General features: G+C 42.2%; 1 protein-coding gene across 1 annotated transcript in view; it reads right to left on the reverse strand.

Annotated features, from left to right (window-relative positions):
- STK32A (serine/threonine kinase 32A) overlaps window positions 1-12,411 on the reverse strand; it is a 108,324-nt gene that overhangs the window by 23,910 nt on the left and 72,003 nt on the right. The window contains exon 6 of the mRNA XM_084838725.1: window positions 6,755-6,792. Within this exon, the coding sequence (XP_084694851.1) occupies window positions 6,755-6,792 (38 nt within the window). The remainder of the gene's footprint in view (window positions 1-6,754; window positions 6,793-12,411) is intronic.

Consider the following 12,411-nt stretch of genomic DNA (forward strand, 5'->3'; position numbering starts at 1 on the left):
GCTGGCATAATCCCACGATTACCTCGGGCAGGCTTTCAATGCATGAGGTGGGTTGTGTGAACTCCTCTAATAACTACACTACAAAATGCTCAAAGATGCATTTACGCGTCAGACCTGAACTACTCATTTCTTCACCTCAGGGAACCCTGAGAACTAGAGTTCTGTGAGAGGGACAAGAGATACCCAGCAGTATTATCAGCACACTCACCAAATGACTATGCTCCAGGCTCTTTGGGGGAAAACATGGCAATTAGACTCTCTCTCTCTCTCCCCCACGCCCCCTCCCACGCTTACTTTGTGCATATATATTCTAAGTATAAACTGAAAATGGCCTCCAGTTCAATTAAGTGAAAAGCACACTACTGAAAAGTGATTTTCTGGATTTTCCTCCCCAATAATCTTACCTTTGATCAACAGTCAACCTGGTCCTAAAGCCGAAAATAGTCATTCCATGTACTGAATGGCATAAAACACTTATACACTTAAAAGCCTATTAAATCTGCTCCAAGATCAATGAACATTCTGAGAATTTATGGCAAAATCTACCAAAATTATTTCCTGCACAGTCCCATAGAAATGAAAAGAGGATGTCCAAGAGCATATGTGACTACTCCCATTCGTTTCAATGGGCCTTTTGCCAGGAAATAAAAGGGTAGACAAATAAGCATCAGAATAGATTATCAGGAGCCAGGCTGTTTCATGTATTAAGCTTTTCCAAGCTGAAATACTTCTCATTTTACATTAGCAAGCCAACTGTGAACATATGTACTCAAAAGTAACTGATATTGATTTTATTTTCCATCTAGGCATATAAGTTTAGGATTGAATCCTTACTTAAAGTTCTAGTTTAAGATTCTATTCTGTTTATTTTTTAAATTTAGTTATAGACCTGGTTTGCACATAACAACAATTCAGAGTATGGGCAGCAGATGGACTGAGTATGGGTTGTCATTAAATGTTGTTGAATTGTGGGTTGTCATTGGTGCCATTCAGACAATCAGCGGGGGAAACAATACAGTATGGGTTGTTTCCCCTGCCCCTGTGCATGCTGTTCGTGCAACCAACATTTCCCTAATTACCAGCACCACATTGGGGGTTGCCATGTCGTCAGAACCTGGCACAATGGAGATGGCTTCACAACCACCCCACAACCTCTGCTGCAAGGCATGGGTTGTAGGGTGGGTAAGAAGCCACCATGCTGTGCACCGGGTTCAGATGACATGGCAACCCAGTCATGTGACTAGCACACAGGCAGTCGGGGAAACAACCCATACTGCATTGTTTCCCCCACTGATCAGCCGAACCCAATCAATATGTGTGAACCCTGTACTATGGTTTAACTATGGGTTGTTAACCACAAACAACCCAGAGTTCACAATCCAAACAACAAACCATGGGTTCTGTTCCTGTGTTGATGGTGGTTAACAACCTACAGTGAAACTATAGTGCAGGGTTCACACGTAACAACAACACACAATTCAACAACCACCCATAATCAACCCATACTCTGGGTTGTCAATGCATGCAAATCAGGCCATAGTCTCTAAGTGCTTCTAAAAATGCAATACTTTTCTTTTTCTAGAGAAAAATATTGGAAGCCCTTTTACATCTGGCATGTGTAGCTCTGATGCTGCTACTGTGCTGCCAAAGCTGCTGGCAGAACTGGCAAATTTTTAAAGTTTTAAAAGGGGAGGAAGGGGGGAGAAAGCAAAGAAAGAATCCTCTACCATTGTGAGTCCTCTCCCCTCTGAATTAGCACTGAAACAGCCACCCCCAATTCATCACCTGCAAATTGGGTGGCAGGTGACATTTGCCTTGAACACCTTATGACGAACTCAGCAGAAACATTTCTAAGCAAGAAGATCCAGATGCAGTAATGGAAAGAGTCACCTAGTGAATTTCATACTTGCTGTGCAGGAGCAAGATTCTTGGCAGAAAATAAATATAGCAACTGTAGACCCCAATTTCCATCAAATGGTTCATAAAACAAACTCTACAGTCCATGGAAGTATGCCAGCCATTCAACACACCTCAAAACACCTAAGATAACACTTGACACAAGACATTAAATCTAGAAACAGCAAAGGAGACTATGTGGGGATAAAAAGGAGAACAATGAAGGAGTGGAGAGTCAGGGTTGATGGAGACTTGGTTCAAAATAGCAGTCTGATAAGCACTGTTTATCAAACTGAGAACAAGCATTGTGCTGTGTAACCTTCCTCCCTTGTCCTCTCCCTTCTTGCATGCCATAATGCAATGCTTCCAAAGTTTGTTAAACCATAATTTCCTGTTATGTCTGAACCAGGAAAATATGGTTTAAGTTTGGTCTACAAACCAGGATTGTAAACCACAGTTCAGATATAATGGGAAAATGTGATTTAACAAAGCTTGAAAGTATTGTATTAAGGCACAGAAGAGGAGGATAAGCACAGATACAGTGCTTGTCCTCAATCCAATGAACCAGGAGTGGGCAACTTGTGGCCCAGATGTTTAGGCCTGCAACTCCCAGCAGGTCTAACTAGCATAGCCAATAGTGAGGGATCCCTCACTATTGACTATGCTGGCTAGGGCTGATGGGAGCTGTAGGCCAAAACATCTGGAGGGCCAGAAGTTGCCCACCCCCGCAGTAAACCATGGTTTATCAGACTGAGATGGCTACCTCTGAATCGGGGCATACACTGAAAGGGTGGGGAAATGACTACTTTGTAAGAGTGGCTGTGGTATATTTACTGCCACAGTCCTCTGCCAGCCAGGGTGGCCCAGGCAGTTTTTTTGCCTATCCCGATCCCCATGTGGTGGTGCCTACACCTTTTGCACTAGCTCTTTCTAGTGGTTTGTGTCCTCAATCTGGCATAATTCCAATAAAGCATGGGGGAAGGTTTAAAGGACTATTGTCTTTCAGAATCTGCCACCTAAAGTACTACAAGAACACAAATGATGATGCCAGAGTAAAGCTATCCTACAATGACCACTTTGGCATGCAGACCACATGTGGCCTAAACAGCCGCAGGGAATCAGTCACCCTGCTCCTTCTTTCCCCTCTCCATAAGGTAAAAATCCTAAGGACAGAATGACTCCGCGGTGAACTCTTAAGAAAGGAAGCAGTGAAAGGCCAAGGCAATATCCCATCCTTGCATCACTTTTCATTTCCTCTACATTACCCTCATCTCTGTGCTAGAAATCACATTCATAAAATGATGAATCATAAATGCCATTATTTTTATTCAACCTTTGATATTCTTAGCAGAAAAGGTGCTCTGGATGCATCATTTGTTAGAATTTAATTATTTAAATGCAATCCTGTCTTAGAAAACAGAATTAATTGGCACACCCAACTATTAAACTGAACTATCAGAAACTCAAGGCTTTTACATGGGGCATCCCAGACAGTAGTAATACCTTTCACATTTTAAAACTATGAAGCTTAGTGTGTTTTGTTGGGTTAGGAGAGAAGAAAATGGCTACCGCCCAGTAAAATGTGAATATGGTAAACTGCAACATAAATTATTGTGGTTGCAACATGCAGCATTGAAACTGGCTCTAAGAAGGGCTGATCTAAACATCTACCCCTGCAGAATTTCTCAACCTTCAGGTGGGTCAGAGGGAGGCCAAAAACCTACCTGTAGATCAAGAGAAGGAAGCAGACATTTGAGTCGGAGTGGAGAAGTTTCCTTTAAAAAAAAAAAACATGAAACAAGGCCAAACCTCTGCACTCAGCAGCCACCTGCCCATTGTATTAGAAATCTCTTTTAAAATGGTGGCATCAATCTTTTCCCCCTTACAAAGTCACCGGGAACTATGCTACATCATAATGTAGCAACATTCCTAGCACCATTTTTGAAGAGATTTCGAGCATGACAGGCAGCCGGCTGCTGAGTGCAGCAGCTTGCCCTTGTTTAATGTAAAACAGAGAGAGAGAGAGAGAGAGAGAGAGAGATGAAGACCACCCAACCACCTTGTGAAATTCTAAGTCATCCTCCTCACACTGTCCCAAAACTGTTGTGACCTTCGTGGCAGAAATTCCCACCACACTTTCGCTGGAGGATGAAGGTCCAGTGAAGGTCAGGTCATGAGCAATGTGTGTTTTAAGACTGTAGACTTGATTAAAATACATTATCATCTTAGATTTGTGTACGTTACATGAATGTTTGAAATCTGGTCAAACTTGATGTTCATGTGTAAATGCTGACAATCCCAGACAAATATTATGAATGACCAAAAACGTAAGAGATACACAGTTACCCAAGTGTGATTGTCACTGTCATTGTTCACTGGTGCATGTCACTGGATTAAAATGTATGTATGTATCTTTAGTTTAGACATTTAAGAAACTGATCCAGGATTGCCAGGATCCAAATGTGAATGTCAACAATCATCAAATAGTGGATGTTCACTGTAACAGTACAATATTATGAGTCTTCATTAAAAAAAGTACCAAGCAAACTACCTTGCACCATGTGAATCTATAAAAGCTACTGAATTTTAAGGCTAAAATCCTGTCCATAGAATTCAACTCTAACATAACCTCTTCAGACCCTCATGCAGTTTGGTATAAACTCAGCAAAAGTGCAACAGATTGAACTGGAGTTTGAAACACCATCCCCAAGGAGGGAAAGCCATTGGAAAACAAGTACAATCTTAGCAGTCTAAATATAGATACGGATGCTGCAAAAACAATGGCTCAGGGAAAAAATGAAAACAAAATTGAACTATAGGTAAAAGGCTTTTTGCATGCATGAATGGAATCACACATATTTCCTCCCATGGCTGGCGAAACACACACAGAAACTGCAAAGAGGAAATAGTCAGTAGGGCATTGATTTCAAGGGCACACAGAGAACAGACAACCCCAAATAAATTCTAACGCCACCACATACACCACATCTCTGAATGTTACCAGGATAGATTTGAAAGAGATTTTAAATTGAAAAGCCTTTAAAGCCGTTCTTATTTTCAACAAAGTTTCCTTGGAGCCCATGCCTATGACTATCATAATGGCTGTACATGCTCCAATGAACCTATTCTTAGTTAATGTGAATGTGACCAGTCCTCCTTCAAAAAACACCCGATATGAAAGACGTCTCCTAAGGAGGAATCAGGATTGTTGTTAAACACAATACACTTATCTGCCAGGTTCAGACATAACGCCAAACCATTTAATTTTATTAGATTTATACTTCACCTTTCTTCCACTCCATCATGGAAACGTGAGACTCTCAGCTGGTCTCCCATCCAAGCATTGAGCAGACCCAGGCCTGCTTAGCTTCAGCATGGTACTCAAGCCCATTTGTTTCCCATTCCCCTTTCCTGGGAAACTCAGGAAGCTGCCGTATAACAGATCCGTTCATTTGTCCATCTAACCCAATATTGTCTAGTCTGACTGGCAGCAGTTCTCCAAGGTCTCAGGCAGATCTCTCCTATAATCTAGTATACCATTAACTGGAGATGCCAGGGACTGAACCTGGGACCTTCTACATGCAAAGTATGTGTTCTGTCACTGAGCTATGGTCCCTGGCCTCATCCCTCCTCATTCTGTGTGTGTGAGTGACAGAGGGGGGGGGAGGGAACAGAAATTAAAAGCTCCCACTTTCGGTTTTGAATACAGCTGAATTCAGACATAATGGGAAACTACATTTTATTCAAAATCAAAAGTGGAAGCTTTCAATCTCCTCCCCTCACACATGAAGAAGGGAGCAGTGAGAGCTACAACTGAACTGGGGTAGTTGATCAAGCTGGATTATAATTCCTAAATTAAAAAATATCAACCCTGCAAGACACCAGGGAGGTGTTTCCACCAGCGATTTACTCCAAGTTGGCTGCATGTTGAGGTCATTAGGACAGATGACATCATGGCCATCCAGCAGCCATCCTGGAGCTTATCAGGGAAAACCCGGATTTCCTGAGACTGGTCAAAGTCCAATTCTTTTCCTCAAGTCAGGTTCTTTCCTCTCAGTATAGTTGCTGTGTGCCCCAACCCCTGCATTGACCTCAGGTATGCTAGCCCTGCCTTTCACTGTGACCCTGGTCAAGGGGTGTTTCCTCCCATTGTGCTGAATGAGGCTTGCCCTCTGAATGCCCACAGAATTTACAGAGACCCCCCTCAATTCACATGGCACAGTTTAAAGCCCAAATTCCCTAAGTGCAGTAAAGTGTGATCTCAAGGCTCCGATTCTCCTTTGTTTGGTTTATTGCATTAGGAAGAAACTACTTCCACCCTTCGTTATAGAGATCCTGCGGGTTAAAATGGGGGCTGGTTTCCATCTCTGTGTTTACTGCTCTCTTTCCCAGCACATATGAAGTAACTCCCACTGTGGTCAATGAGGCTTGCTCCTGAAATGCAGGGAGAAGCCTCCCTGACTGGTTGAGCAGCCCCTACCAGTCAGATGATGTTCACTCCAACTCCCAACCACACCAGGAAGTATATTCTGTGAAGCGATTTTTACTGTTCTGGAGAACCTGCTCGTGGAGCCCTGCTCGCAGCAAAGCTGATTCCTTTTTAAAAATCCGGTACTCCTCCATTAGCTTCTCCTTCTGTTATCATGGAAACAGGGCCCAGGTTAACTGTAGAAAACTGCCATTCATGCAGTCATCAACAGAAACATAGAGCTGAGGGTAGATTTTGCCTCAGTTTCTTTTCCATCTGACAAGGATATGGCTTCATAAAGCCTGTGGTGATCTCCCAGCAGATGGTGTATTTTGCTATGTGGTTGCATGTGTGTGTATTTGACTGTAGCCAGAAACAACTGGTGCTTACCTTGTTCATCCAGCAAGATGTTATCAGGCTTTATGTCCCTAAAATAAAAGTTGGAAAGAGATAAAGTTAGTGTTATGTCTATATAAAAAAAGCCTACTGCAAGATATCTCATTCCTCATGCCATTTAAGTTACACCCAAATCATTCTAGATAATATGGTCCTCAAGTGCTTCTGGTACATGCTTCCTGGTGCTTGTCGTTCTTCCTGTGATTAAGTGTCAATAAAGTGAATCAAAACCATTTCAGGACCCATAAGTTTGACCTTTTGCACTGGGTACAATAAACCCGATTTCTCTGCAAAGAACTGCAGACTGCATTTCCTCTACTCATGCCCCTTTCCAGCAACATCCTTTTGTCCTTCCTACCCCTTTCTTTTTTTTGTTCAACATCAAGCCTGATAAAGAGTTCTGTGGAACTCAAGACCTAGCCCACTGCTTTGTGGATTTTAATTAATTCTAATAAAGATATTGTGCTACTGGCTGTGTTTGGATTCTTTCTAAAGGAACTGCCAGGATTTTCTTTCTGTTTTGAGTTTGAATGTCAAATAATCCAGGAAACATATGGTTGATCAGATTTGGAAAATATTTGGATTAAAATATGTTAGTGTTAGTAGAGTTGTAGTTTTATAATTAATAGTTTTGTTCAATAATAGAAACCAGGACCCTGTTTTCTTGGTCAGAATAATGAAATGGCATAGAGAGAGAAAATACTTTGTCCAGACATGTATAATATTTATGTATTAAAATGTTATGCTGCCTTTCATCAAAGTTGATTCCAGGCCAGTTTACATAGTTGTCATACCAGCTACATGTTGTTGTTTTTTAAAAAATAGCACAACAAATAACATTGTTGCTAGCTAGTAAAAACTTTAAGAAAAGGTTTTTATATTAATGTAACAATACGATACCAAACACACAACCACAATCATCCTCCTGAACTGTGAGGATAAAATGGTGTGTGTGTGCGTGTGTGCATGCATGTGTGTAGGGAAAATCACCTACTCTGCCTTGAGCTCCTTGGAGGGAAGGCAGGATATAAATGTAATAAATAAATAAATACTCCATAGGAAAGCTACTGAAAAATGTGTGCTCAATAGTGTGGAATGTCTCCACGCCAGCTGTCATCAGGGAGGAATGGCAAGGGAATGAGACGCTCCATTCAACTGGAGCGTAAGCCCAATAGAAATACAACTGTTCCTCTATAGTAGTAAGGGTTATTATCAGGATCCTGAGCTTGGTGATATTAAAGAAAGGTACACCACGCAAAGAAGGCTAGCATTAGAACAGATAAATCTCCCTACACCATCAAAATAGAAAGGCTGACGTTGTGAGAAAAAGGATCAAGTTAATTAAACCTAATGCACAGCAACTACATGGGGCACATTCAGGTGAAAATTCAGTAAACGTGTATTACAATTAGCAGCAAGTTTTTATAATGAAGGTAAAAAATGTACTGAGCTGCAGTAAAAGCATTATGTCATAAAGTTACAAAATGTAATACAAAGTAGTGATGTAAAATCATATGGGTAAATGGCTACATGGCAGGATAGAGATGACCAGTATAGCACTACTTTCCAATAAGATGCACTTAATTTACATTTTATAAAGAAAATATGCCCCACTATGGGAGAAAATGAAACTCTAATCTTGAATAAAAATTCAGAGAGGGTATTAAGGAAATTCAATCATTCCTCTTAACAGTGAACCCAAAGTGATCAGTGCCAACTTGGCTGGAACCAAAACGGGACCAAAGAGAGAGAGAGAGAGAGAGAGATGGGGGGGGGGGCAAAATACAGTGTAGTGAAGATTGAGCATGTTCAGTAGCCTTGGAATGTAAAGTAGCAGTTGGAAAAGAACACTGTAAAGCTATTGTTGGTGATGCAATTCCATTTTTGGAGGGAACAGCTGGCTGGAAACACGAACAGAAGCACTGACATTAGGAGGGGAAATACACTGCAACATTTTGTTGCAGTTTCCTTTTGAATAACATTATTGTGGAACTTAATACTGACCATAAGTCCTATCTAAAAAAATGGAAAGAGGAATTGGGTAATACTATCTCAACTTCAGATAGCTGACTAGATTATTGCAACATTTACACGGAGACACCCCATATTACAGTCTATTTAAATTAAATTAGCCTGAAAATAAGTAGGCATTGACAGGGAAATCTTATCCTTACCACTCTTTAATCATCCTGATTATGCATATGATAGCATTATTAAAGGACCTTCAGGTATACATTATGTAATCCTGAGTACGAACCCCAAGACACACTGTATTATAGATTACAGTAAAACACTAGAGCACCTTTTACTTCTTTTTAGTTATGCATGTTTTTATAACTGACTGTATAACCCTTGGAACAAACATAGCAGGACACACAACTTCCACTGGCTTTGACTTTTAAGCTACTTTTCTTGATGCATCAGATTCCTTTTTCTAAAAGCAAAACACCCTTGGTGAAGCATTTAGGACAATGCTTAGTCCATTACAAGTACTTTCCCAACAATGGATAAAAAGCTTCTATCATGTAAGGTGCAATTGCAGGATAAATGTAATGGCAAAAAAGCACTGTTTATTTTTTAACTTATCGATCGGTGTACTCCAGGTCCCCTCTACAGCAACACAACCAATCGCTGAGGCAATTAATCTGTGTTCTGGATGTGACTTTTAGAATTTCTTTTAACTTGGCTGCTTTTATACAAGCAACATACTGTTCTTTCTTTAAAAAAAAAAAAATACAGCTCTCCATGCCAAATACCAGCCTTACCCCAAAAGATCCACTTCAGATGCCACAGCAAAAGGAGTAGAAAGCCTCAACAAAGGGAGATAACAGTTTCCTTATATTTTATCATCTCCTATTCATACTGGGGGGAAAGACTGATTATTACAGCCCAAAATAAATGTTTCATGAACTATACTATCTTTAGGCTGCAGAGAGAAGACTTTTTTAAAGACTTAAAGGTGGTGTAATAGTCATTGTTATGTTTGGTACATGCATTTTTCCGGCCCCATTAAAGTCCCTAGACTAACAGGTTTTGCTGGGGGACTCTTTTTAGCATGGACACCATGACAATGATAGCTTTATGACAACAATTTTAATGTTTAGGGGGCAGTTACCTTAAAAATTAATGTCTGCCTTTGGCCTGATATAATAATATGCAGCTATTTCAGGGGAACTATTGAGGAATTCTGTTATTGCCAATATATGACAGTAAAACCACTGGTTTCTCCCTCTCTTCACCCATTGCTGTACCAGCATGTCCAGAATCTTGACCCTTAGCTTCCAGGCCTGTTGTGCATGGCAGTATTTACTCTAGTACGACTTACCATAATACTAGAACCCAGGGTCATCCCATGAAACTGAATGGTGGGAGATTCAGGGCAGACCAAAGGAAGTACTTCTTCACATAGCACATAGTTAAACTATGGAATTTCCTACCACAAGATGCAGTGATGCCCACCAGTCTGGATGGCTTTAAAAGGGAATTACACATATTCATGGAGGCTATCGATGGCTACTAGCCATGATGGCTACATGCTACCTCCAGTATCAGAGGCAATATGCCTATGTCCTCCAGTTGGTGGGGATCACTAGCGGGAGGGTGTTATTGCACTCATGACTAGGGATGGGCGGATTCCCTACCTGCCAGTCTGTGGGGAATCCACCTGCGGGGTGGGGGGGCGATCCATTCCTCCCCCCAGAATCCAGCTCCGCTCCGCGGTGATTCCACAGAGCCACTGGCCGGCTCCAAAGTGCCAGCCGTATTGCTGGCTGAAGGGGACTTGACTGACTGCAGATGCAAATGGCATCCAGGACGCCATTTGCGGCCATAAAGGCCATAGTTTAAGGTAAATGGTTTAAGGTCATCCCTACTCATGACCAACTTGTGGGCTTCCCATTGGGGCACCTGTTTGGCCACTGTGTGAACAGAATGCTGGACTAGACAGGTGTTTGGTCTGATTCAGCACAGGTCTGATGTACTTGTTTTTCTTACTGTCAAGGCATTCCGGAAGAGCTGAAATGAGAATGGGGCTTAGACTATAGTGCAGCTTCCCTTAAGCAGAAGAGAGCAATGCTATTTCTGCTCCTAGGAAGAAGGGGCAGTGTACCTGTGTTGCTCTCTTCCAGGCGACAGACTGCAGATTTTTCCAAACAAGGTCTGTTGCCTTTCCCTAAGGATCAAATTACACACGACACTAAATACGTTGCCACGTTTGGGAGGTTCCCTTCTGATGCAAATAGCAGTTTAGGGGGCAGTTATCTTCACCAGTCCCATGACGTCAGGGAGGGTTCAATTCCCCTTCGCCACCCACTACATTCCTGAGCCTGATCTGTGTCTGTCATTTGTATTTCTAAAAAGATTCACACCATGTAAAGAGATGCATTTAGCATCATGTGTAGTTTGGCCCTGGGTCTCCCTCCCAGCTTTATCACAGTATCTCTGTACCAGCAAGGAGAAGGCAGACAGGCCGAATCAAGTGCCAGCCCAAGACATTTTGCTCCCTGATGTGGAACCCAATGCCGCCATTCCCACCCACACCAACATTTTAAATTTTTTTACTGCCGCATTCAGAGCCCAGTTCTTGCCTTCATCTATCCTACTACCTTGCAGTGCTGCCTGAAACAGGTCACTTCACCCTGCTGCATCGCAAGTGTAGGACACTGCAATATCACACTTAATGCAACACCAGCTTTACATTACTACACAAATGGACTGTGGTGGGTGGCGTGGGAGAGAGAATCCTGACCCAATACCTAGGAGAATCTTCTTGGATATCATTTAGGGATTCTGAGGTTTATTTTGCTTTGGCTAAAAACAGCCATTGGGGGCAATTTGGATCAGGACTATGGAACGGGAACCTTACCAATCCCCCCCCCCTGAGAGCAGTTAATAGCTGTGTAGAGGGATTACTGCAACCTATACATTTTCCTTTCCATGGCTAATAGCACCTGTGGGAGTGGGGCAATTCGCAACAGGGAACCTGCACAGAAGGAAAGGTAACGGCTGCAATTTAAATTCCCCTACCCCCATCACAGCTGCTTTTAGCAACAACAACAACATCAACAAAAGATACTGTGTGATGCATTCACCTCCACCATCTAGTTTGGCCCTCAGATTCACAGTAAGGCTCACAGACTTGTTCTTGGATATACTCAAGATTATATATCACAAAAGACAAAAGAAAACTCCCAGTGACTATTGAGAGCATTTGTTCTTATAATGACCAGAGAGAAAGGTGCTATTGACTAAGGATCATGTCACTCCCACCCCCCAGCCCTTTTTAAGTGGCACCCCTGAAGGAAAGCTAACCTGATAACTCAGTTCTATGCACTGCTATATTCAGAGGGTCATGCAAATAAGCCCTACAACTGATAAGGGGTCAACTCTTCCCCTCCTGTTGTAACTGTTGCATAAGCAGCATCACCAGGCCAAAATACAAAGGTATTTTTCAGAGTGGGTCATGGCAAGACTGACGAACAGTGACAGCTCCTCATGCAGCATGAGCAGGGATGGACAACGGGTGGCCCTCCAGATGTTGTTGGACAGCAACTCCCACCAGCCCTAGCCAGCATAGCCAATGGTGAGGGATGATGGGAGTTGTAGTTCAATGATATCTGAGTGGCCACACACTCCCCATTTGTGTTCTAAAG

The sequence above is a fragment of the Heloderma suspectum genome, chromosome 2 (assembly GCF_057233095.1).
Source record: "Heloderma suspectum isolate Gila_16-S chromosome 2, 16-S_ref, whole genome shotgun sequence".
In the NCBI taxonomy this organism is placed as follows: domain Eukaryota; kingdom Metazoa; phylum Chordata; class Lepidosauria; order Squamata; family Helodermatidae; genus Heloderma; species Heloderma suspectum.